The 27,934-nt window shown below is 37.5% G+C and overlaps 1 protein-coding gene across 6 annotated transcripts in view; it reads left to right on the top strand.

Moving 5' to 3' along the window:
* ROBO1 (roundabout guidance receptor 1) overlaps nt 1-27,934 on the top strand; it is a 710,380-nt gene that overhangs the window by 571,033 nt on the left and 111,413 nt on the right. For all 6 annotated transcript variants that reach the window (XM_017829046.1, XM_017829047.1, XM_017829048.1 and 3 more), the window contains one exon: nt 25,746-25,903. In XM_017829046.1, coding sequence (XP_017684535.1) covers nt 25,746-25,903 — 158 coding nt within the window. The remainder of the gene's footprint in view (nt 1-25,745; nt 25,904-27,934) is intronic.

Raw genomic sequence — 27,934 nt, 5'->3', positions numbered from 1 at the left:
ATGGAGTTGAGTTTTATAAATTACTGGTTTGGCTCTCCTTCTATGGAGATTTTGCTATTACAAACCCAAGATTCGATCATTTTATCTAGATGTAAGCTTAATTTTAATTCAGAAAATTATTTGGTCGCTCAATTACACCTGGCTAATACAAACCTAAATGTAGACTGAAGTCTGAGTTTTTAAAAATCCTTAAAACTCTACTAGAATTAGTAAAATGAATTAATTCCTGATATATACATGATCTGTTAGTGGTGATAAAGCACTTCAACATAAGGTTTATTGATGGAAACCATTGCACTGTTAGATACTATTATAGAAAACATTGCATTGTTAGAAGCACATTGCACTTGCCAGACATAAGAATGCATTTGTACTTGGGCTACAAGTTTGTGTAAGGATGCAGCTTATAACCACTTCAAAATTATAACAGACGAAAGGAAACAAAGTTTGGTGATTGGCATAACTTTAACAGTTTTTCTCTTCTCCATACTTTTCTTTAAAACAAGCATCCAACATTCCAGTGTCTTGCAATCAGTCAGTTTGTAGCAGTGTTACAGGATCAGAACCACAGCCACAGGATCAGTCATGATAGTTAGCTGAGAAATGTTCTCGGGTAAATTACATAGGAGATGGCCTGTGCATGAGGCTTTTAGAATTATTTTTATAAAACCAACAGCAAATCACCAAAGAAAAAAATCCCACAGTATGCTTGCAAGCAGGTTTGCTTGGAATCAGGTTCTTGCCTTAGTGCTGGTGTAGTTGTTACAACCCCAAGGCCCCTTCTGAAATCAGAAGGAGACAGAGCCACTGTCGGGATCTTGGGAGGTACCAAGTGGATCTCCTGTTTTTCAGGGCTGCTGACAAACAGATAGTGAGTATGTGTATACAAGCATGTGATCTGATTTTTAAGGACGTGGAACTTGTTGATTCTTAGTTTGGAGATTCTGTGTGTGTAAAAGAGATGGAAGGCAATAAGAACCATTTCTTCAGCTTGTGGTCTGAACTGAATCTCTGGTGTGGATTCTGAGAAGATTCTGAACTTTTGTCACTGAAAATTATCAATATTGAGGCAATTTGAAAACATAGAAACCTGTGGAATAGTATAATGTGTGTAGTCCAGCTCTGTGAATATTTTGAACTGCTGTCCTCTTTCTTTGTGTCATCTCTTGTAGCTATTCCTAAACTGTAATGATCTAACTTGAATTTGAGTTAACACAATTACTTATAATTTTAAAATACAGCAATACTTAGAGTACACATAATGTCAACAGGGCTTCAAGGAACTTGTTAACAAATGTAAATTTAATTTCAGTACACATAAATGGACCCAGGTATGGCAGCAGCCTCATTATCCAGTAAAAATCAGTGATGTGAAGTCGTCATATATTTTGCTCCAGGAATCTGACAGCCATTTTCTCTGCAGCATTTGATAGTACGAGAGCAGATGTAAAGATGAGATTCCAATTATGGTACTTCTTATTTAAATCTGCATCTTTTATTAACCTCATGCACCCATTAGAACAGGTGAATGGAAATTATCAGATCTATATCACATAAATGGTTTTTATGTTACAAACAGATGATAGGAAATCTCACTTGTACCGTTTCAGTGTGATTTAAATCTATTTAATGACTGGTTTGCAGACTTTCATTTCAGAATTTAATGTGGTTATAAATATACAGTGAAACAGCTTGTTAATATTTTCTCAGGTTAACATATTGATAATGTGGTCAGGGAAAATGTCTGTCTGTGGCAAACAGGACATTACGAACAGAAAGCTATGAATAAGTTGAATTTCTCAACATATGTGAATGGACTTGTGGCAATATGCAGGGGATGGAAGGATTTTCATTAACATAAACCCATTTTAGTTTCTGAAGGGCTCAGTGATCTAAATCCTCTCAGTATTTATCTACGTTTCAGTATTTACGTCTAGATCTAGGTCACGCTCTACATCTATTTGAGGTCTTCATACAGCCTTCACGTTTCTCATGTTTTATGATCTTTAGCTGGGTTTTTTTCAGACAGGAATCTGGGACTAAAGAAAGCAAAGGCAATCTATGTGGTTCTGTTCCCAGGTTTGTGAGCACTGATGAAGTTTGTTACTTTAGGTGGCTGCGTTATGTGTCTTCACCAGTTCCAGACCTGGAGCGGAATCCCTGCATCATTAGTACCCCCCTGGTGGGAATGTAGTAACTTGATTGTAGCTACTCCACAGTCTGTCTGCAGGAGACAGGTATACCCTGAGAGGCCCATGCAAGGTGTGCAGGATATTTGCAGTGGAACAGGAATGGCATTTAGGTGATACCCTAGCAGTCTGGTGTACTCAGTGGACAATAATCCTGCATGATCCATTTCTGACATTGCTAACTTTTGCAAGCTTTTAGACAAAGTCATGAAACAATAAATTAACCCAAGTCATGGTACTCTCATTTTGGTACAGATAAAGATATACTTCTTGATTAAACTTTCTATTTCTTGGATGAACTGAAAGTTTGGTCCACTGTTGTGTCAGGAAGCATGATGTGAATACTGTTGAATTCCAGTGTGCACACCCAGCTGTTTCTGTGAACATGGCATCAAAAATACAGGCCATGTCATAGTTTTATTATAAGCTACAAGTGCTACTTAGTAAATTAAATGCTGACATGTTTGCTAAAAGAAAGAATTTTGACAATATCACTGTAAAAAGCCATGATTTTTAACACCAAATACTTACAGCAGCTTGAAGCCTAAATCTACTGCAAGCTAAATTAATCCGGTAGCATGCCTAAGTTTTTGTGGAGAACACAAACAAGCACAGGATGGAGCTGGCAATACTAGGGTTTTATTGCTTATGTAAACCAAAGGCTAAGTGTTTGAGATATCGTTGAGAAAGAAAAAATTAAACTTTTCTCCATGAGTCAACAAGAAGGAGATACGAACCTAATTGTGGACCTGTCAGGTGTGAGAGGTAACCTGTGTGTGCCACCACCAGCATATATACTGGGGGTGTCAGTGCTAATACCCTTTTCTTCTCAGTTTTGTTTGGGAGGCAATTTAAGTATTGTTATTATGACATTCCTGCAATTTAAACATATATTTGTTGAAGTTATTCAGTGATTCAAGTCAAATCAAAAGATAGTTAACAAATACTCTGAAGTTGATACTTTTTGCAGAAAAAATTTGGTTTCAACTGTTCCCAGAGCTGTAGCCAGGGCAAAATGAAGAGAAACACACTGTCCAGTGTTTAGCTTAACCTAACATAAGCAGCTAAGCTCCTGCACCACAAACTGGGGTTTGGATTGGGGAAGGGGGTAAGACAATGCCACAGACTTTCTTTCATTATGTGGAAGTGAAAAAGTTGCTCTCTACGTTGTCCTCCTCTCCTCCATTGTCTTGGAGCAAATATTTGGAAGTGTAAGAGGAGGGTAGATCTTGTAGTCATCACCTAAGTCTGTGGGTGTTAGGCTTTTACAAAGAAATGAAATGATTCAGAATTGTGACTCTTTGTCGCTTGCTTATTCCAGAGATGGTCAGCATCTCAGGAACCTACCATGTGTGATGGATCCTTGACAGACTGGTTTAGAGAGAAACTACAGAGGATGCTGTATTTTTGTCTTAGTTGCCTGTAAAGCTGAATTACAAGGTGGGGGTGAGCCCAGCCTGTAGTTATGGCTACACACTCTGCAGAGGAAACAAATAGGACTGATTCTCCTCCACTTAGGTAACACTGTGAAGTGCTCAAAAATAGTGGATTTGCTCTTTCCATCTGCAATTCTCAGTAATTATCTGTTTGTTACTGTTAAACAGTTGTCACATGTTTTCGATTGCTTTATTCTAAATGAGGATAAATAAAACACATTCTTGAGGCTGATAGGAGGAACAGTTCCATCCCTGTTCCTGGTTAGAGATCATACAGGAATATGCATACATAACAGTGCATATATTATTGCAATATAATTGCATATTCTGTTCTCTGTCAGTATTCAGGAACCTTAGAGAAAGGCAGTTTCTGCAGTGCTTCTTCTGTCTAGGCTAACACTGAGCAGATGGCTTGTGGCATGATTTGTAAAAAGACACACGAAAAAATATGGCTGATTTTCGGTCGCAGTTTGTACCCATACATGGATGTTTATTCCCTTCCTGACACATGATATTTACAGTGAATAGCAAAGCAGTTGCAGTAGTTATGGAATCATCAGAAGGAAATGACTCGATCCTTGTGGGTCCCTTCCAACTCAGAATATTCTGGGATTCTGTGATCAGTCATGCTGTTAGAAATCAGTAATGAAAGGACTTGTAAAGAGTGCCAACAAGATTTCCTGCAGCAACTACACACCTTACAAGATATTCAGCTGAGAACCATGAAATGGATACTTTAAAAGTGCTGATTATTGGTTATTTCCAGTTGTTCCTCTTAATCCAGATGCATGAGCATCTGGATTTTGTAAGAAAGGAGGCTGAGGGTAATTAATCCATACTTAGCCCCCAATCTCTTGATTACTTTGAGTCATCCTTCCTTCCCTAATAGTAATGGAGCCCTTGAGATGGATGGTAACAGCATGCCATCCAAGTGTGACAGTGATGCCTTTTGGTCTTTTTTATATCCATGTCGAATATGTTTTATTTTTGTCCCAGATAACTCAAACTAGGATGGAAATCTGCTTTAAGATATACAGTAATAAAGCACCGTTGCTTAGACTATGGAAGGTGGGCAGTGCTTTTCTCTGGCCTGTGCTTACCTCACCAGAATCAGTTATGAAGCTGTCTATGAGATGCAGGTTCTTTCATCCCTCAGAAAAGGAAAATTTTATGCATATAAGCCGTTAACTTTTGTCCTCCTCATTCACAAGTACAAAGACTTCTGCTGATGAGGCACTGAAAGATAAGAAACAACTCGGTGCAGATCTGTTCCACCCAGCTTCTGGATACACTAGTGGAAGATCTTCATCCCAGATGTTTCTGTTGGTAAAGGAAGGCAGTTTGGTTTTCCCTGCTGCCCAGAGGTAGGTCAGCAACCACCCCTCCTTTCCTGATGTACCTTATGCTACTCATTTTGACAGAAATGACTTCTGTTGTTCATATAAAGAAATTCTGTGGTGGTCCAGCTTCAAACAGGTGCTGTTTAAGCTCTCCACTACCTTTGCCTGGTTCCATGTCTCCTCTTCTTGTTGTGTGTCCCTGTAACATAGAAAAATATCATTCACTCTGTATTGCCACAGCCGAAGACTGGTGCTGCTATATATCATTGCCAAGGAATTGCTAGGCCTTCACAGGTTGTTTTGCTTTATATTTGAGAATAAGCAGGGCAGTTTTGGAAATAACCTAAATGTTAAAAATCCTCAGCTGTAACAGCAATGATGCTCACTGACGGGTTTTGGGTGCAATGTAAAATAATTAATGGTAAGAAGCAAAAAAAGCCCACAATCTGGTAAAATCTCCCTGAACAAACACACAGTGGAGAACAAGTCCCAGAGGTATACAGAGCAAGGAGTACCTGTGGGGCGAGAAGAACAAGACAGGAGGGCGGCAAAGGGTTGTGAGATCTGGAAAACAGATTTCATGAATTGTCCCTTCTGTGGGAATGTTTCTGCAGCGGTCCCTGGTGAATACACTCACAGTGACCTGCCTTCATCACCTTAAAGTGCAATTTCTGGTTTCAGTGATGAGGATCAGTAAATGCAGCAGTAATAATGGTTGCAGGCAAATCTCTTTTTACCCTGTCAGTGGTGAGATTGCTTGTCTTTTGTCCTTGCATACAAGTGAAAAAAGATTGTCTCCAGTGATCTATCCTGCTTTGAAAACCTCTTCAAGAACTTTTAACTTAATAAGTATCCTAGTGTGCGTTCTTATAGTTTGCAAACGTGGAACATTTGTTTTTCACATGTTGATGCTTTCTTAAGACTTTCCCTTCCTTAAAACCTAATCTTTTCCTGTGCTGTCAACAGAAGAATGTAATCTTCCGTTAGAGAAATCTGTTGAAAATTCCTGTTACGTTTGTTTACGTGTGCGTGACTGTGTATAAACCAGTGCATCTTAAATAGGATTCATTATGAAACGGTAATTCTTTGTTTTCTTTCATTTTGTTTGGTCAACTGAAAAAGAACATCTGTACCATCATCCTCACTGCAATTTTCAACCCTGGCAATTACCCACATGAGCAAAGATCATGTGCTGTTTCAGAGAGCAGGATATGATTGTGCAGGGTTTCTGTTGATATGGGTAATTCAGTGGAAAAACTCTGATTAGACTAATCTTGCCAAAAGGTAGTAAGGGACACATTAGATGGCTTACCTGTAATTTTGATTTCTTTTAAGCTAGTTACAAATTGATGTTTTTGTGTACCTAAAAAGACATTAGAAAAAGATGTATTATTCGTAGCTACTGCTTCCTAATGCAAGTTAAAACTTTTTAAATGCATAATGCATTTACACTAAGGAAAATATGTCTAATATTTCTTAAATGTCAAATATATTTAAATATTAAAAAAATAGTTGAATTTTTGCTTCATTTAGCAATATATTTTAAAAATGCATTCAGCATTGTGAGTTGTTTTTAAAATGCATTATCCAGTTAGCAACTGAATGAAATATTTATCTGGCATGCTGACATAAAGATGCAAAAATCATTATAGTATAATTCTTTTCATAGAGGTCGTAAAGTGAGGTCAAATTTCCATTCATTCATAGCCACAGTACAAGGTTACTAGAAGGTCACCTCTTCTGAATAAATAGAGCAGTAGTTACAGTAGAAAACAATGAAAGCTGCTCAATTGAATCCTTAAGTGCTTATTCTTTGTGCAACTGCAAAGAATTACAGCAATTGTTGAATTCTATTATTTTGCGCATTTCAAGCTAAAGAGTCTAATCCAAATATTGTTGCAACCATTGTGAGATTTAGTGCTTGGTAGGGCCTGATCCATCCTTTTAGGTGCTCTGCCTTTTGTTTTCCAGGACCTTTGAGACAAATAAATCTGAATCATCAGTAGCAAAGCTTGTTTGTGAAGCTGGAGATGCTTCTGCCATCAAAAGCGCTGAATCCGCTCTCAAAAATTTTGTAGTTTGCTGTGATGTGTGTGACATTCAGCTGTTATCAACTGATTGGGGGAATGGACCTGTCCTGCCTTTGGTGAAACTTTCAAGTGCAAGGATATAAAGCCTCTGAAGAGGGTTGGAAACTTAGCCAGGTGCAGAAATCAGGAATAGGTGCAATCAGGAATAATAACTGGAGAGTGAAATTAGAAGAGACAACATACAGACCTCTTCTTCCTCTTTGCTGATGCTCTCCTGCGGGGGACTAAGGAAAATCTGACTTTTGAAGTCTGTTCCATTTGCCCATTGGAATTTTTCTCCCCAACAACTCCTCTTTTCAGATAAGTCAAGCAAAACTGCTTCTGCCAGAAGGTGGAGACCAGAAAGGGCTTGGAGGTTCTTTGCTCATCCTCAACTTACTCCGTCCATCTGTCTTTCCACCAGTCTCCCTCTGTGCTGAATCCTGCCTGTGCTCAGAATTTATCTTTCCGGGTAGTTGTGTTTTGAATTACGAGCTTTCTTGGACCATGCAAATCTTTCCCCAGTGCATTATATAGTCATGTTGTACTGTAGAACCTTTGACTACCTCAGCATTTTAGTATTTTACTGTTTCTTCTGTGGTCTCTCTATTGCAATAAAAAAACTACAAGTGACAAGTCAATCAAGAGAGTGCACCGTGCTTAGTTAAATTTGTATCTGAAAATTCTGCTGACATTACCCAATTCATAATCTGATCTAGGGAGCATGTCTGTTGTGGACTCTGGCTTTTGAAATTTATTTTTTTTAATTCCATTCTTCTCCAGTACCATTGTGTAGGGTTATTGAAATGCTTAGGGACCTGATTTTCCAAGATGCTCCTCAGCCAGATCTTCAATAGTTCACTGATTAATAGGTCTGAAAATCAGTCTCCTTGTGTGCATTCTGTTGAGCATTGACCTTCCATAAAAGACATAATGATGTCTTCCCCAGCCAGTCTTGCAGAACTGCCCCCAAAAAGGATTTTGCTAACTTAGTGAACTGTTCAAAATTTCTAATAATCTAAAAATGCACATGTGTCTTGTGGGGTCACTTTATTCTTGCTGTTGTAGATAACAGTGGTAAACCTTTTGTTTTCCCTCTTTCAAAGAAAGCTTTCATTTTATAGTTTCTGAGTGTGGCACCAGTGTTTCCATTGCACTCTTTCTGATGACATTAAGATCTTTTCCCTGACTGCCATAATTTAATTTATTGCTAGTATGTATACATGCATGAATAGTTCAGATTTCACTTCCTAGATAGTAATTTGCACTTCTGGCATTTAATTTCATTTGCTGTTGGGTTGTATGTTTTATAGTTTCTGACTGGCTTTTCCCTCAACAAAACGTTGTCAGCATGAAATAATTGGTATGGGAAAAGGCTGCACACATGGATTATGTATAAAGGGACTTAATTGATTAGCTTTGCAAAAGATCCAATCTTTGCCTGGTGTACATTTGCCCCAGTTCAGTCAATGATACCAAATTTCTATGGGTGGCTCAGCACGTCACAAAAATGCCTTCTCTTTTCTCATGAGGGTGGATGCTCAGCTATCCTGAGTACAGAGCTACTGGACTGCACTTTGTAATTCTTGAAATACATGGCAAAATCTCAAAGTTTTCAAAGTTTTTGACTTTGGATGGTTCTTGGTGGTTTTTTTTTTAATACTAAAGTTATTTTTTCTGTTCCTCTCTGCCTTAGTACAGGATGGTAAAATGCCAAATTAAATTACAACAGCTAAAGGATTATATAACAATACTGCTTTAACTTTTCAATGTAGTCTTTTCTGTATCTATTTCATTGAATATTCATAATATTCAAAATTCACTTTGCACTGTATGAAAAATTTAGGTGACAACCTAGTGTAAAATATTGGTAATTTATCAGTAACAGAGTAGAGGAAATTAAAAAAGTGGTTTGTGTGGTTAATAAAAATTATCAAGACGCTTCTAAAATAATTACTTCATAAAAGTACCCAAAGGGAAAGTTCTGCAAAACGTTTCTGCAGAAGCTTTTAAAATCAAAGAAGTATTTCTTCAGTTTGGACTTGTCAAACGATTCACATAGTTACTGGTTTTTTTTCCCCTTTGTGCTTTGGCCCTACACTTGAGAAGAGAATTATGAATGTAAATAAATACAAATCAATAGGAACACTGTTTTATTATTTCACTGGGAATTTCTGTACAATTTGAGAGCAACTTGCTACAAGTTGAGCAGATGATTAAGGTTAACCTTGATCTTAAGCCAGCTAGGTTGGATTACATTCTATCAGCAAGGGATTTAAATTTACTCGGACACATTTTAATTGGCATTTATGCAACGTGTACTCACAGATGCTGAATTCATTGAGAAATACTGAGTGCCATCTGTTTAACTCTGTTTCCTCTCTATTAAAGTATAATAAAATAAGGCCAGGCCCTTCTGGCTTGCTAATATATTTATCTTTCAGAATACAATATGTTAATTACCGCATCAATAATGTGTTATTCTGTGCTAGATATTAATTTCTGTGTTTAATTAAAAGTAACCTTATTTTCTCTGCTCTTTTTCATAGCTGTTTCCTCTGTAAAAATGTCTTTAAAAATACTGGATGATTGTTTCCATGTTTGCTGAATGTAGGTGCAACTACTATTGATTCACGTGGAAAAATAATTGAAGTTAGTAAATAATATCCAACCCATTTCTAAAGAATTTGGCTTCCCATAAAACATGATTGTTATTGATCTATCATGTTGCCTAAAGTAAGCAGGTATAAATTCCAGATACATTTTATTTTATGATGAACAATACATGCACATGTTAGTACATTACAGTTATTTGGGAACATGACAAACAAAAGGGATTTGGATTACACGGACAGTATGATAATATATATATGCATATATATACGTACAAAAGTGTTCATGTACTAATTTCCAACCCCATATGGTAAACACAGCAAAAAAATATTTTTTGATGGGTTTTGTTTTGGTTTTACCTGAACACTGTACTTGCACTTTAACAGGTTGAAGACCTTTTCCCCTGCTTTTGGCATTTAGAGGGAGAAGTGACAGATCTCTCCCTGATCAAAGAAAACTTTTAGGCATACCTTAGATTTATTGTTGCTCCAGAAACACTGGGACACGCTTAAGCACTTTTCTAACTTGTGTTTCAATATTTCTCTTTTATTTTTTCATTAATGTAACTCATGGACGGCGTGAATTTTCATGGTGAGGAGTAGGAGATTCCTCTTTTTTAATTTAAAGCTTAGAGTCTTCTCCAAATTAGTTACCTTTTCTTTACGTTCTTACAGTAGAAGCTGTTTAATGCAGTAAGAGGTTTTCCAAATTGCTGTTGAGGTCATACTTCTACTTGTGTAGATGCCAGTCTTTTTTTTTAGCACCGTTGCTTCCTGCATGAGAAAGAAATGTTTTTTGATGATGAAATTTTGATACTAGTTTATCTGTTGCATTTCCATATTCTTCTACTTGATCTTAAATCAGCTTTTAGAGTAATTTGGATGTGTGTTATAGGAAAATGTAAAAGTTGCAGAGGGTAAGTCGATTAGAATGTAAAATATAGAGCACAGGGAGTTAATGAGATGAAAGATGTATGGTAACATCTAACCATGCAATCACATACCTTCTCTCTATCTCCTTTTCTTTTTTTTTTTTTTGCCCCTATTTCTTGTCCCCTCCCGAGGTTTTCTTTGCAGGGTAAGCTGGCTGATATTTGAATGTTAATTGTTCAGGTTATACAGATAATTTGTGAAATTTTCTTGTTTTACCTGGGTAAGATATTTGCCTTTGATAGTGCGTTTGCGGAGCTTTCTTTATGTAAAGCTTGTTACAACAGTGCCTCAGCTTTCATCATTTCTCTGTGGTGGGTTATATTGAAATAATAGTAATTCCCTTGCATACTATGCAATTAGCCTTGCTAGATGATATTGGATCTACAGATTTAGTTTCAAAGGAAAGGTTAAGACACCATGAGTATCTTTTTCCTTTGAAGTATGCTGTTGAGATTTCATCTGGGGATGAAAGGGTGCTGACTTATAGGGCAGTGGGGGCTAAAAGAAGAATGCCCATCTCAAATATGGGCAAATGAGATTGTTTCTATTCTCTGCAAATAGTGCCCTATAAAACACTGATTCTTCAAAGAGCTGAAGAGTTAATCAGATAGATGTTGATGGATATAGCAGGGTCAGTGTCCAATAAGACTTTAGGAAAAAAAACCCAATCCTGTCTGGCAAAAAAGAAATCATATTAAATAGATATGCATGTAATAGATATTTATTTTTTTACTCGTTACCAGCAGGGCTAAGCTAAGTGTATTCCCACTTGAAAAGTATCTTTTTAATTATCCATCTGTTTTTCCCTTACCTTTCATTATTCTGTCTGAATTGGTGGTTCTGTGTGCTTCAAATGGTATGTAGATTAATTTCAGTTCTGGAAGTCTTAAATTATTTATACTGTTTGGGAATAATGTGCATTCTCATTGTTTACAGCTGTGGTGTTTCTGATTATGTAGCATCGGTCTTGTTTTGCTGAGAGTGTCCTCTGTTGATTAACTCTCTAGATAGTTTGATAATGGGCTATATCCAGATGATGTATATACAAATCCCAGGTGTCTGCATGAACTTGGCAGGGTTTAGTGAGGTATTTGTTACTGGTGCTTTTTTTAGTTGAATACATATAGAGTTACCCCTTCCCTCTTTAAAAATTTTTCCTCTGAGAGATTAGATAGTTTTGTCTGTCATACAGTTTTACATGTTAGAATAGCAAAGGCCATGTATAGAGATTTACAGTGATAACAGAAGTTTGACACCATAATGGGAATAAATGCTAGTGGCATTTCTTACTTCTGATAACTGGTAAAAGCACTTTCTTTATTTTCACTGGTTAGTCATACTCTAAAGGGTTCCCATTTTAGGGCAGGTATACCAGAAACCTAACAAATTAATTGAAAATATAATGTGCCTGGTACAGCTTCCTATGCTAACTAACTAGCTAGGGTGGGAAACCAGAAGTAGACTGCTGAAGCCTATGTTCTTTTGCACTAAAGACACCAAGAATAATGAGTTGCAGTAAATAATCCCAGCAGTGACCTTCACCAGTAAGTTTTAAAGTGTCTAACAATGAAAGTAATCAGCATCCCACTGGAAAGTCCTGTAACACCAAAAACATATCGTCACAGTATATTAGAAAAACAAGTGTAAGAATTTTGGCAATCCAGCTACTGTTTTGAGATTGGTTTTTTCCCCCTTAACTCAATTGTTTCTGAATGAATTATTAGAAGATACCGGTAGCTTTTATCGTACAAGTTCAGTGGCTTCTAAGTACCCTGTTTGGCAAAATTAATAGCAATGTATTCACTTTTTTAAATTGTCCTGAAAATATATTTTTTCTGCATCTACTGATAGTCTTGATCAAGTCTTATAATGTTTTCAAGCTTACTTTTTGTGCTTAAACATACAGAAAAGAATGAGACCACTGAACCAACTTGAAAATTTATTCAGAGTTTGTGAAGAAATAGAATATTGGTCTCAATACCACCTTTGCTTTTTCTCTCTGTAACAATTCTAAATGGAAATCTAAAGAGTCTTGTTGTTTACCAGGACATTAACCTCTGTGGGCTGCTCAGGATGGGTAGGAATGGAATTAACACAATTGGTAGGTCTTTGTAGAGTGTCTCATGGCACTCCACAGCTGAGGTTTGTAAGGGCAAGGGACATCAAGCATAGGTATTTCTCCTAATGCTATGCCAGCTCGTATGGAATTAAAAAAAAAAGCTTGGTCTGTTGAATTTTGTCCAAACTTTCGTCATTAGTAAGTAGAAGTACCAAAAAGGAGGGGCGAAAAATGACAACAGTCAAATTGCTGAAAGACCATGTTACAGTTTCTTTACCCCAGTAATTTCCTGGGGAGTTATGAAGTTGTTACACTGTACTGTGGCCTCACAGGCTTTAAAACAAAGGCAAAACCAGCATTTCCCCAAAATGCACTCACTGCCTCGATCCATTTTGACCTTCACAGCCACTTCTGTTACGTTGGCTTGTTTTGTCCCAGGTGCATTTAAAAGTTCCTATTCCAAGCAGTCCAAGTTAACACTACAGTCACCCACTTTCCTTTTCCTTTGGTGGGGAGTGCAGATGCGTTGCCTCGTGTGCCACAAAGCCCCCGCCAGCCCAGGGTGCCTCAGAGCTTTGCTGAGTTGGGCAGCGATGGATGCCAGCACCTCTTCTGTAGCTGTTATTAAAGATGCTATCTTTAGCTGCAAGACTGAAGTTATGCAGCTTAATGTTCTGTGTGTATTAAAGCATTAATGAAAACACAGGGTAGAAAACAATGAATGCGACCCGATATAAAAGGAAGCGTTTAATCAAAATTAAAATCTCCAGTAATGAAATCTGCCTGGCTTTATGTGCATTTGTGTTCATGCTGAGCATCGCCCTCTGTTTCCTTTTGTTAATTCTGAATCAGACTTCTGGCTGCTGTCTTACCACATGGGGTGATCCAGAACTTCATGCACTCCTTCCTGCCAGCAGTACAGCAGACTCTGCTAACAGGCAATGTTTCTCTGATTTTTACTCAGTAGCACTTATTACACATTAAATACTAGCATACCGATCAGTTGGCATGTTGCCTTTGACTATCTCATTGGGATTGAAGCCAGAATAAGAGTCCAAATGCAGAAGTACTTTTCTGTATGATTTTACTGTCTTGCCATTTACAGTAACATATAAATCTCCAAGAGCTGCAATTCGCAGTTCCAGCTTGGTGAACTCGGTGTGTCCCTTTGCTTACAAAACCATTTTTCATTGTTGTAGCTTTTAACTTTGCTACTTTTTTTAATGCTCTTTGTGGAATTTTACAGTATTTGAAGCCTTCAGATGTTTTCTCAATGATGAACTATCGTTGTAAATCATGAAGATGTCTGTCTTGAGATTTCTCAAATTCTGAACAGTAAAAAAATTGAGTGTATGGTATTTTGCCATGCTTCTTTATAGTGAGAAAGCAGAATGACTCATTTCTTAGAATATGCCTGAAATAGAACAAAGGTTTGCCTTGTGCCATTTGGGATCTAACTGAAAGCAGTTAATTGAATTAGATGAAGACTGTATTTCTGTATGACCTCTGTGTAAGTCTGTCTACCGTTTTCCCCTGAGGAGATTTCTTGCATTGTTTTCCAAAAGTGGCAGAAGTAATTTGGAAAGTATATGATATTTGGTATAAATGTAATTTTGAAAAGGTTTATCCATGTCTACAATGGCAATCTCTTATCAATTTACATCTTAAGTCTTTTAGGAGGGAAAAACCAATATAACATTATTCTAAGGATTATATATTCATGTATTTGGACATGCAGAGTATAATTAACAAAACATCTACTATCTAACTCAGGTATGTCCTGCTGTATAGCAGTCTGGAGAGAGGAAAAAAGAGAGTGGAACTCTGTAGTCTGCAGATCCTGTCAAGAGAATAAAATTGTGTACAATGAGAGAACAACAGAACACAATAAAAATTTATGCAATAGTTCAGCAACGTTTTTGAGCAGGGTGGCCTTGCTGTAGTGTGTGGTGCCAACAAATTCTGTTGTTAGCTCTGCTGTTATTTAGAATTAGCCACCCAGCCATATAAAGTTTCTGCATCTTGCCCCTTCTGACTGATGGTTCAGGCTTGACCTCACGTGTAATGGGGGAATACAATTTTCCAGAATATTAAAGAAGCAACTTAGCTCTTCAAGTGTGATAATGATACTGTATATTCTCTGATATTAAAATGTCATATTTTTCAACCACTTCAACAGCATAATGGTGATTTTTTCATGGAAATAGAGTCCTTTCAAAAAGCGTTGATGGTAGCAGTGCAGTTATAACACCCTAGGATTTGAATGCTAAGCAGAAGGACATGGATAAAATTGCTGCGTTGAGACAGGACCTTGAGCGAAACACTAACATCGTGCCTATGCAGATTTAGGGCTCTGCACACTGCAGAAACCTTATCATGAATCTATTTCTTTGAAAACGTCTCTGAAAAGCTTTTTTCTTGAGAGTGAAAGGATTATTAGCAAATGTACAGGCATCAGCCATTTAAGTCTTTCCTGCACTACAGGAACAGTTCTGCCACAATTTCGTTGACAAGTCTCTGGAGTAGTCACTTCTTTTAACAATACAGGTAAAGATAAATGAGGTTTCTTTAGATCTGACCTACTGAGGGATTTTTTGCTTAAAAACTAGAGGAAGAGAGCCAGTTTTACGCAACTCACGCCAGCAGAGCTTGCTATTTAAGAGCAACACCTTTTAAATCAGTTGCAATCTGGCTCCATTTGCCAGTGCCATAATATCCTAGCTTTAACCTCTAGTTGAAAATTGGCTAAATGTTTGCTTTGTGTCCTTGCTACCTGTATTTCTTCCTTTATTTTTTTCCCCTGGAATCCTGAGTTACAGGACAGTGGCATTTGTGGGTTGGTTCTTGTCTTCTTTTGTAAAAGGGAACCCAATTCTGCTCATGAGATAAGGTTTGGTCAGTAGTTAAGGAAAGCACTGGAGTTTTGGTGAAGTGTCTTTTCACGTTTTTTCTTTCTTTTTTTGGTCCATCTGTCTCTTCTTTCATTTCAGTTATCTCTTTATGCTTTAATTTGGAGGGCCAAGACAAGATCTCGCTGCAGCCTCTTAATCTGCTTCTTTTTCTCCATTATAATCTGCTTTCTAGGAAGGCCATTGCAGCCAACAGTTCATTGCAAACTGAACACCAGAGCCTTGATTCAAAGTGTACAAAGAAAAATCTTTAGTTACAGACTGCAGCCAAATCCTTGGATTTAAAGACACAAACCCTTCTTTGCCTAAGGAAAAATTAATGTATGATGTCTGAAAGACATAGTTCTTGGGTGAGCTGTGTTGTGTCTAAAACCCCTTGGTTTGTGTCCATAAATTTAGAAATACACTGTGTTAGTCATGCTGAAAATATTGTCTGTAATCCAGCATGATTCGAATAACCCCAAAACTAAATGAAATGAATACTACTACTATTACTACTATTACTATTACTACTAATATTAATGATGATGATGAAAAAAAACCAAAGCAAATGCCGGTAAATATTTAGGGTAAGTGAAGGGAAATTGCAATCTGTACCATGGACTCTATCCTTCCAGGAGATAAATTCTTATTTACAGATAGTAAATTCCTTGTCCTAGACTGTAATACGTGGAAGGCGTTGAGAGGGATCGCATTTTCTACACAGTCAGTCAAATTAATAATTAGGTCTCTTCTCCTTATCTGTTTTCAATTTTCAATCAACCTAAGGGATACTCTCAGAGCTGCGTGCCTGAGGCATCACAGATCCTTCAGGGTTTAATTAGGTTTCCCAGTGCTGCAGCATGCTCTCTTAGGCCTGTCAGTTACCCTTCTCACAGGAGTTAAAATTACTCTTTATATGACTTATCAGATTTGGTCATTTAATTGATTCCCAATTCATCATCTAATCCATTTACAATTTCCTTCCCACACATGGAAATATTGTTGTGGGTTGACAACTGTGTCGCCCAGTAAGATTCCTGGCAATACTTAAAGCCCAAATCTTAAACTAGTGAAATAAAATCGACATTGTGAGTGGTTTCCATAAATTTTTATGATGATCATCAGTAACTTGCAGCCAATGGTTTTTACTTGGAAGTCTTTTTTTCTTGCAACCTGCTCCTTAAACATGAATTTCTTTCTATTGACAATTGTAAGTTTCTTAATGACAATAACAAATGACAATAAATATGTTTATTTTAGAGTCTTTATGTGCAGTCATATGTTTATTGCCAAATGCCTAAATACTTAACTGCTTTTTCAGTGTAGTATATTGCTTGATTCAAGCATATGACTTGTATTTGTCATCAGCACCTTTTAAAAGATGTAATGTAGTAGGTGCAGCACTCTTTGATTTCCTTCTACGTTAATGGATTAGAAGTGTGCTGCTCTTCTGTTTGCTAACATGTTTAGCTGAATGTATTAGGGAATGACACTTTCCAGAGGTGGTAACTACTGACCTTAGTAGATATGAAGATCCCCTAATTTGATCATACTGTATGGAATCATGGAATGGTTTAGGTTGAAAAAGACCTTTAAGATCACCAAATCCAACCATTAACCGAGCACTGCCAAGCCCACCACTAAACCATGTCCCCAAGGGCCACATGTGCATGCCTTCTAAATATCTCCAGGGATGGTGACTTTACCACTTCCTTGGGCAGCCTGTTCCAATGCCTGATCATCCTTTCAGCGAAGAATTTTTTTCCTAATATCCAATCTAAACTTTCCCTGATGCAACTTGAGGCCGTTTCCTCTTGTCCTTGTCACTTGTTACCTGGGAGAAGAGACCAACCCTTACCTGGCTACAACCTCCTTTCAGTGTAGTTGTAGGGAGTGATAAGGTCCCCCCTGAGCCTTCTTTTCTCCAGGGTAAGCACCCCCAGCTCCCTCAGCCTCTCCTCACAGGACTTGTGCTCCAGACCTTTTGCCAGCTCTGTTGCCCTTCTCTGGACATGCTCCAGCACCTCACTGTCTTTCTTGTAGTGAGGGGCCCAAAACTGGACACAGGATTCGAGGTGTGGCCTCACCAGTGCCCAGTACAGTCACTGCCCTGGTCCTGCTGGCCACACTATTGCTGGTACAGGCCAGGATACCATTGGCCTTCTTGGCCACCTGGGCACACTGAATGGCTCATGTTCAGCTGCTGTCAACCAGCACCCTGAGGTTCTTTTCTGCCAGGCAGAGGAAAAGCAATCAATGAGAAACGTAATTCTTTGGAGAGCATCCGTTTTCAAACAACTTAAAGGATACAATAATGGAGACACTACATTTTGTTAATGCTTTAGAAGTGTGATCTAATTTCACTGCTGCTGTTTGTATTACCTGTATTTAACTCTATTTCAGCTAGTTTTGGATTGTGTCTTGGCTCTGTTTATCAACGTTAAAACAAAGCTATGTTTCTTTGTTGCTTTGACTATCAGTGCTCTTTACTGGTGTCATCAGCGAGGCTGTACTAATAATGTCAATACTAAATTACATAGGTATCTAAATGAACTTAATACTGCTTCCTGACACTTTCAATCTGTTAGCATTCTTATAGCAGAATATGGTGTGAGATTCAGTAAAATCTTTATTAGATCTGCATGTTTGATGAGAAATAGGCAATTTCCCACTGCTGGAAATTCTGCATTACTGTGGTGGGTAGTAGCAATACAGGTTTTCTGACCAACTCTTCCCAAAATTGTTTAAAGTATACTATGTATACAATTCAGTCTCTAATTATCTCATTAATTCTTTTTTTTATTCATTCAAGTTAAATAATGCTATTCTTTAGCGCTCTTTATTTAAATTACTTCCAAATTTAAATTACTGTTAAAATTTCTGTATGTCTCTTGCAATGTCTACCAAAATCTTAAAAGTGCTTAAAAATAAATTTTTGACCATATGACATATCAGCACAAGAAAGAGCATAATAATAAAAGGCAGATCTTAAATTTTTGAAGTGTTTTCTTGCATTCATTAACCCTTCATCATAGAGGAAGTGTTTATGAACCACCTGTTTAAACTAAATTAATTGGTCTCAGTGGTAGTAGAGTACAAAAAATGCAGTTGTTTTTTTGCGGGTTTTTGATGGTTGTTTCCTTTTACTAAAGGAGATCTTAAATAGAAGTATATGTATGATGCTGTGAGCTCAGTTACATAGAATCAAGTCAGGTACTGAACTAATTCACGCTAATGCATATGAATACTAAGCAAAAAAATAACATTAGACTTTAAAGTACTTTTGTTTCTTCAGGCTTTGAGGTAGTAAGGTTTGCTAAAGGGCAGAGTTTGAAGCAGAGCAGGACAGCACTGTGTGAATACATTACATCGAATGTGTTGTCACAAATGATTAGCCGAAGATTCAAACTTGATCTCTGCTGTGATGATGTCAGGTCATGGTCATTGCTTTATGATCAGTCTCTTCACAATGAGTAGTCTCTTCTGTCTGGAAACCTGTTCAGTGTGAATTCTCAGACTGTGCAGTCGGGGATGTCCTGCGCTGTTTGAGAGCTGGTCATGTTCTGGTGGTTCTAAAGTATTGAAGCTCAGAGAAGGCTGGAAGTGTATTAGAGATGGAGATGGTGAACTGATTGGCATCTGCTTGCCTGTAGAAGGCTTTTTGTCCAGCTGAGGAAGGGGTAGAAAGAGATCAAAGTGCTCCAAGGTAGGAAACATAAGAGAAATGGAAAGTATGGAAGTGAGGAGCCCTGGGCATGCTGGCTGTGTCTTCCTGCCTCTTTGATGCCTTGTAGAAGTGTGACATCTTTGAAACATTCAATACAATTGCAGTCCAGTTGCTGGACCCAGTCACTGCATAAAATTATTGCCTGTATTACATGAGTGATCTTGTTAAATGTAACTTCTGACTATTTATAGCCCTACTCCTCCTGTTCCATTTTAATGACTATGTATTGTAGTTAACACCGGTGTTAACCTGATTTTAACACGTTCAGAAAGGAAAGGAAAGGATTTTTTTCAGGGAACAAGTTTTTCCTTTAACTTTATATGACTACATGGAGACTTTTAGGGAGGTTTCTTCTGAAAAGAATATTTCTCATTTGTAAATGATCAAGTTTTTTGGTCAAACCAGTTAACAGCTTAATAAGGTGTAAACTGTACCATGCTAACACATATGTTGACTTAAATCTGATAATGCATGCAATTTTTTTTGTTTCTTTTTAACTTAATTAGGTGCTCCAACACTTTCCTGTTAGTGGCATGAATGTATTAAAAACTATATCCTGACATCTGTATAAATTTCATGCCAGGAAAGTCTTTAAACAAGGTACCATAATTCTGGCTGATGCTTAAGTTAGTTGTAATTAAAATTAAGCACCTGGTCTGAAGCCGTTTTCCAACTGACAACCATCTTATAATATATTTGAATGCCAGAAATGTCTGGTGTGTCTCACTAAATTTGAAATACAAGTTCAGTGGGTAGTGGGATCATTGCTGGTCCTTAATTTCAGGAGCAGTTCTGCTTTTGAATAACAGCTCAGTCCTGACTAAGAAATAATTAGTTTCTCTTTGATTACAGCTTCATGGGATTAGAGGATTTATATAACCACCTGAATCCTATTTCTGTTTTTCTAATCTTACAGCATTTTAAAGCAAGTTCTCATTTTTGTTGTTCGTTCGTCATATTTTATTAGTTGGATTAAGTATTAGGTGGAAACTGTGTAAATACTGCTGTTTTGTTGGGGAGGAAAAGGGGAGCATGGAAATACTTTTTATATATTTGCGGGAATTAAAACAATAGAATTGGTGGGTATTAAAAAAATCTAAGATCTGTTACTTAGGAGTTTTAACAAAATTAGCCAAAAGACAGGACAGTGGGCCATTAAGGCTGCATTACTCAGCTTTAGCTCGTTTGATGTTAGGATAGTTTTGTTTGCTGGTGGAAACTTTGCTCATTAGCTGAGGTCTGGTTGTTTTCTAAAGGAATGTGAGGAATTTATTTCACTTTTTTCCCTTTTTCCCCCATTTTTGAGGCACGTGCTGCTATTCAAAGAAAGATTCCAATGATCTTCATGATGAAAGAGTGGAAATTGTTGGGATCTCTCCTGTTACCCAGTTGTGAGATACTTTGTCTTGCCACTCTCTAGCAAGTAGACTTGCAAAATAGTGTGGGAGGGTGCAGGAGATCAGTGGGAAGCAAGTCTGAGTGATGTCTTTTATAAGATTTGAAATGTATTAAGGTTACCTTGGTCTGACTAAGAAACTGTGCCCCAAACACCTTCATTTCCCTCTGTTCACTGGGTGACCATGGCTGTAAGATCTTGGCTCATTTGGGATCTCAGATGTATTCTGGTGCACTGCTTTGAACTGATCTAGCATGAGCCATCTGTACTAGAATAGACCTGTAATCAAAATTTTCAGGAGATTTTCTTGTTTCCAGATCTTGCATGATACCACCTGTTAAGGCATGATATCCAAAATGTGTGATGGTAAATGGTGTGTTCCTTAAATATTCATTCTTTTCAGGTATTGACTAGAACTTTCTGGTTGGTTTATTTTTCCTCGTGTTTTCTTTACCTCTTTTAATCACAGTTTTTTAAAGATAAACTGGAACAATAATCTTTCTTAATTATCTATGCTGTATATAGGCAAAAAACTCCTGCCTACCTTCCTCCTATTTCACCCAGTAATGACTTCATACTCTTTTTTTATAGTAGCCAACAAAGAACTTAAGGAAAAAAACCAGTGGGTGCTGCGCTTGGCAAAGCCTTGCTTAGGGTTTACACAAAAGAAAAGTGCTGTCTCTACTTACATGGCTTGTCAATAAAAATTTATCCTCAAGTGATTGCCAGTTCCCTTCTTCTCTGAGAAAGGTTCTCCAGGGAAAGTAAAACTGTTTAGGTGATTGAATAGTACACGATATGAAGTAGTTGTGTGAGCAGTTGGCTTTTAAGTGGAGTTACAAAAGTTGCTGTTGAATCTGATTAGTTCAGCATGTTCACACAGCAAGATCATAGAGTTGTCCTAGCTGTGCAATGACAATGATAACAACCATTATTCATTGTATTTTAGAAAATATGAGGTGAAATGTCAACCTTTAACCACGGTCTGTCAGAAATAAGGAGGGTGGGGTGGGCAGAGGAGGGATGGTATATCTATGAAGATTCTACACAGAAATTCTATTAAAAAAGAAAAAAGCAAACAGCCTCTTAATGTATCTGTTTTCATTCCTGCTGCACATGTGTAGAAAGAGGTGCCTGTGGTGAAATTTGACCGTTTGGTGACAGAAAGCATTTGATGTACTGGATTGCAAAGTATACTTCCAATATATCTTCAAAAGGAAATGCATTCTCAATTTACAGTGAGCCTTGACTATGAAGGACAGAAAGGAAAAAATAAGTTTTTTTTCAGTAAGGGATGAAAATTGTAGATTTATAACTTCATGCAAGATTGCCAGGGCCTGAGGCAAAAAAAAAAAAAAAAAACAAAAAAAAAAACCAGAGCATGTATCTACTTTACAGCTGCAAAAATAATTACATGATGACTATCTGTGGAGTAATCTCTAATGGATTACATTTTGTTACCATTTCATTATATAATGTTAGAGCCAAAATAATTCATAGTAAATGAGGAAAAAAAACCCTTGTTTTGATGTATCTGTGGTCTGGACCTTTGATGTCCTCCTAAGGCATTCTATTAAGAACTGGTTAATTTGTGAAAGATCTTGGTTTGCAGACAAGGTACGGTGCTTGTAAAGCTATTATAAGACTAAGGAGTGAAGAAATTACAGAAGTAATTTGTTTTTATTATGCAAGCACTGGACTTTGTTACTTCAGAGGTGCTAAAGTCATCTGAGGTACTTTCCTCTTAGATTTATGGTGTCTCTCAGACTTGAAAAGCATTATGGTTTATTAAGATCACTTGATTTCATTTTTTTAAAACTTAAGGGTGCTTTTTTTGTATGTCTCTTAGATTTATCCAAGTGATACAAACTTCAGCAGTAATAAGAGGCTTCTTACTCATGGTCAAAACACCCCTTTTATTGTGTTGCAATAGAACTGTGGCGTAGCAAATAAACTCTTCTGCACTTTCATGTGCTGTTGGCAAAGGAAACTGGATATATGGGCTTTTTTTTCATAACTTAGGGCAACTTCTGTTCCTCCTTCTTTAATATTCTTTAGTTTGGAGAAGTGGAAGAAAAAAAAAAAGTAGTAATATTATGACCAGTGGTTCGAAGCCAGATCAAGTCTCTAAAGTATTAAAGAAAATAGAAAAAAATCTTTTACTTCAGTAGAAGCAGTGTCAACTTAGCCACTTATACTGGGTGATTTACTGTGCCTGGGTGGCTTGAGGGTTGCTTGGGAACACCAGAAATTACATCTGGTTATTAATGCCATATTCAGTATAAATGGAAGAAGGATATATAAAGTTTTCAGTGTATGTGAGTAGTATTTTAATGCTTCCATAACTGAAAATAACTTGAAGCATCCAATTTTGATGCATCAGTATATAGGGGAGTATAGTAAGGAAGCTGTAAGAGAATGTGGGTTAATAAAGTCTTCTTGAAAGCAGAAGGGGAGCTAAAGGACTGGTCTTTTGGCTTACCTTTCTGAATAACAAAAAGTGACATCATTCTCCTCTTTGAAAACGTATTCTTTCCTCTAGATGTAACATAAATTGATGTTATAGCTGAAAATATTTTGAGTTTTCCCCAAGTTCATATTAGGAAAATATCCTTGAGTTTTGCTTTTAAGAGAGACAAATTCTTTGTCCTTAGATGGAGCATGCTTTCTGAGGCTTTCGTATGGGAAGCAGTAGGTGCATGTTTTATTTGTTGTGTTGTTTCTTGGGTTGGTTTTGTTTTTAATGAACCGTGTACCCTAAATCTGTTTAGGAGACCTTGTCTGTCCAAGAGAACATGTTCATCCAATAGCATCTCATTGTAGACTAGATGACTTCCAGAAGTCCCTTTCCACTGAAAATATCCTATTATTTCTTCACTAAGTCCTATCATTGTTTTATTAGTTTGTATTATTAAAGTGATACAGACGTTTCACCCTTGATTATCCTTTTTTAGTGCATTAATATCTCCTGATTCCAGGGCATCCAGAAATTTCAGTCATTGAACTGAAATACTTTAAATGTCAGTGCTTTAGTATGGAAAGGGATTAGTAAATTCTGATGATGGCTGGTGAGATCTCTACTATATTTGGTTGGTACAGAGATGTTCTTCATTACTTCCAGAAATTGTATCTTTTTCCTATAATGGTGGCAAGATATTTTTTATTTATTGCTTTTGATTCCTGTCTACACTTCTATATCAACGTGGAACTTTCCCTGTTGTGTATTACATTCCAGTGAACCAAGCTGGAGACACAGGCCCATGACTGTAGCTACTAAATGGTAGAGGATAGAATGTAAAGAATGTGTACTTGAGAAGAAAAAATCAAAGACAGTCCTACTGATTATTGACATGGCTATTTGCCAGTAATCCTCCAAAACAAATAACTACAAATAATTTTTTTCTCTCCTCCTTCGTTTTGGATGGGATAACATTGCAGAAATCAGGTGTGAGGAAAATGCGTACCTTTGGCCCAAAGTAGATGTCCCATTTGCCTTCTGACCATTTTCAAAGGTCTTAACAGCATGAAAGACCTTACAGAGAGGAAATATTTTGGTGGTAGTGCTGTACCTGCCAATCCCTAAGCACGACCACATTCCTTAACAGCTGACAGTAAATCACACCTCACTTTGAAGCAGCATTAACAACCAAACCTCTATTCAGTGGTGAATGTCCATATGTCTGTGATCCATGGCTTGAGGGATGTATTTTTTTGCTGCAGATTCTTGGCACTACTTGCTGTTGACACAAGACCATTGCAGGTAGCAAGAATGACAAACAGCTTTCTAAAAATCCTAAGAGTCCTTTGGTTGTAATGTGCTTTCCCATTAAGTTATCCTTTTTCAGCGTGTATGGAGTAACAGCAGCGGAGAGAACTAGGATGTTAGATTTGTTATCATCTGAGTTATTTTTATATTAAACCTAATGCCACTTACTTGGCAAGACTTAGGAATGCCATTATTCTGTTAAACTGTGTCCCTGTGTAGTGGTCTGCTGAGCACAGTACGATGTCTCCTCTCCCAAAAAGAAAAGTAACCACACAGCTATTGATAAAATTCATAGTGAATGATTGGAGGAAACTAGAGTTTCCTAGGCCTGGGCTTGGCGAAATGATGAGAAAGAACAAATTCTAGTAATGTAGCAAAAATAAAAACCTATGTAAAGGTAGCAAACTTGACTTCTTCCAATTAAAGGATGTGGTCCTGGCTTAGGCTAAGTGATGGCTCCCAGAGATCAGTAAAGATTGTTAATATTTCTCCTTGAAAAAGACACAAGCCAAATTGCAAATATGAGTTTTCCTAAGGCTGGACAAATGTTTAGTGTCTTGTAGTGTCATCAGAGAACTGGGAGTTTTGGTGAATGTATTAATTTTTGCCAAAAATTCAGGGATGGGTGCAATTCATAAGGCCAGCGGCCACTCTTTAACCACAAACCTTTGAGTTATTGGCAGGCTGACCTTGTATCTCAGGAAAAAAAAGGGACACAAAGCAATCTCTGCAATGCTTATCCCCAGGTCACCTGAGCAGAAGAAATTGTGCCATCTTAACTCTGAGAGGACTCATAGAATGGTTTGGGTTCAAAGGGACCTTAAAGATCATCTAGTTCCAACTCCCCTACCATGGGCAGGGACATCTTCCACTAGTCCAGGTTGTTCAGAGCCCCATCCAACCTGGCTCTGAACACTGCCACAGATGGGGCATCCACAGCCTCTCTGGGCAACTTGTTCCAGCACCTCACCACCTTCCCAGTAATGAATTTCTTCCCAGTACTGAATCCGAACCTGCGCTCTTTCAGTTCAAAGCTATTGCCCCTTTTTCTATCACTACATGCTCTTGTAAAAAGTCCCTCTCTAGCTTTCTTGTTCCTTGGTTTGTATGTTGGAAGTTAAATAAGAGTTGCATATGGGTTTTCTGTGTTACTGTGTGGAAGTACCAGAGACCATCTATAGGTGCCAAATGATGTTCCTTAACTGATGCGTTCGTTCATATAAAGTGCACTGACAGCAGGCAGCATTAAAGGCCAAAACAAAACACTTTTCTGTACTGTTGGTATATTGTTGGGTAATTTTTTGCTTCGTTTTCTTTATTCTTTCAGTTCTACGGGATGACTTCAGACAAAATCCATCGGATGTAATGGTAGCTGTGGGTGAACCTGCAGTGATGGAGTGTCAGCCCCCAAGAGGTCACCCAGAACCGACTATATCGTGGAAGAAAGATGGGACCCCTCTAGATGACAAAGATGAGAGAATTACAGTAAGTATAAAAAGTTCTGCAAACAACACAAAAATCAACTGATTTAAAATTATTGGGCTCTTGAGCATGTGGGCATCCCGCTGTGCTGTACTTTAGAGGATGTGTTCTTTCCGTGCCTCACAGGCAAGGGCTAGTTTGCATTTAGCTTGGAATGTATCCTCTCATCTCATACTACTTCATTGCAGGGTATGCATTCGTTTGTTAAAGAGGCCCATGCAAAACCTATGTTCTTCTCTTCCTCAGAGGAATTAGAAGCTTGTGGAAATGAAATTCATTATGTTCGTCACTGTCCTATAATTTTCTTACCTTTTATCCACCTACAAGTTTCTGCAACCTATAATATCTGCCATCTTCACTTGGAAAGAGAAACAAGTAGTAGTCTCAGTGAGACCTTCTTTTGCAATTCCTTTGAAAATAATACATGCAGAAAAGTTGGGTGTTGTATGAGAAAGGCTGAAAAGGGGTTGAGGATATAGACACATTTCTTTAGAGAGATGATGGCTTATCCTGCCATCTCCAATTAAGCTGTTTTCCAATTAGTGCTGTTGTCACACTCATTTGTATCTGTACTTACTGAATGCAGTGCATGATTATTCAAGATAAAGCAGCATCTCAAATCAGGAAACTATCCATTTTTTAGTGTTTGACATGTGAAACAATAAGCTAATGAACCTAAATGTCTTGCAGAAATGGCAGCAAAAAATGGGGTTCAAAAACCATTTGTATGCTGCCAACGTGGTGATACAAAACATCTTCCCATATGGTGAGAAACTGTATCCTCTGAAAGCACACACATGTAGGATCCTGTTGGTACTGGAAGGTTTACAAGTGTAAAACAAGATCAGAGGCATATACCATTTATATATCTCAATTATGTACTGAAAGGAGGGAAATGTATAATGGAAGTACACTTAAACCCCAGCAACCTGAGTAAAAAATTACCATTTTTTTTTGAGATTTATATTTCCTGATATTCCATTTGTTTTTTGCAAACAAGACAAAGCTCAGGCGTTCTGCAGTTGTGGCATATGCATACATTTAAATTTTTAAGTACCCTACCAAACCTATACTGATTGCTGGCTATTAACTCAATTCTTCCAATCATACTTGCTAAGAACTCGCAATTTCCTTTTCAAATCTCCTTCCCACCGTGACAAGTCAATTGACCTGAGATAAAGAGAAGATTCCAGTACTACCTTCTTCTTTTTTTTTTCCCCCAGGAAGTGCTTTCTAAAGTTGCATTTTCTATTGCTATCATTTATTCTCTTGAAGGATTTTCAGGTGTTTCCTATTAAGTACATTTCTTTTGTTATACATGAAAACTGCTCTTCCAGCTGCTGGAACAAAGACATAACCACAACAAAAGTAGTTATCACTGACTGGCAGTGCCACCTGTACTCTTAAAACTGTTCTTAGGATGAAATAAAGCCCCTCAGTTTGGTTTTCTTTTCTGATGATTGTATCACATACTCACCTACATAATATTCTTTTACCCTGACATCTGGTAGAGTTATGCTGTGTTACTAGTTTCTCCTCCTATAAGAAAAAGAAATGAAAAGAGTTTTGATGCAGGTGTAGATATACACTTGTTTCATGTACCCAAATGTTTTCAGAGGTGTAAATTAACAGTGCTGCCATAGCTCAGCTCAACTGCATCCATTTATTTCATATTTGCCTGGCATTGTCTTAAGCAGCACTATTAATATCACGGGTGCTTTCTCACACAGGTGAGAGACTGAAGCTACATTGTAATGCAGATTTGCATCCTCTTACAGCTGGAGCAGGATCTTGCCAAGTGGATAAATATACATTCAGATGTACCTCTTTACAGCTTTGCAGTAACCTTCTGTATTATCTTGCTAGTGACTGGGAGGGTACAGGAGATTGGGAGCTGGAATGGATGACTTGCTAAAGGGCAGATGGGGGGAAAAAATATTAATTTTGAAACCTGACTTGGAATTATTCCATTTCTGTTCACTTATCTCCTTTAAGGCATTTCTATTTCAGTTTAGCAATAGAAACATAAAAGAT

Source organism: Lepidothrix coronata, unplaced genomic scaffold (genome assembly GCF_001604755.1).
Source record: "Lepidothrix coronata isolate B3197 unplaced genomic scaffold, Lepidothrix_coronata-1.0 Scaffold157, whole genome shotgun sequence".
Taxonomy (NCBI): Eukaryota; Metazoa; Chordata; class Aves; order Passeriformes; family Pipridae; genus Lepidothrix; species Lepidothrix coronata.
Note: the sequence above shows the minus strand (reverse complement) of the source record. Positions and strands in the feature narration are given on the sequence as shown.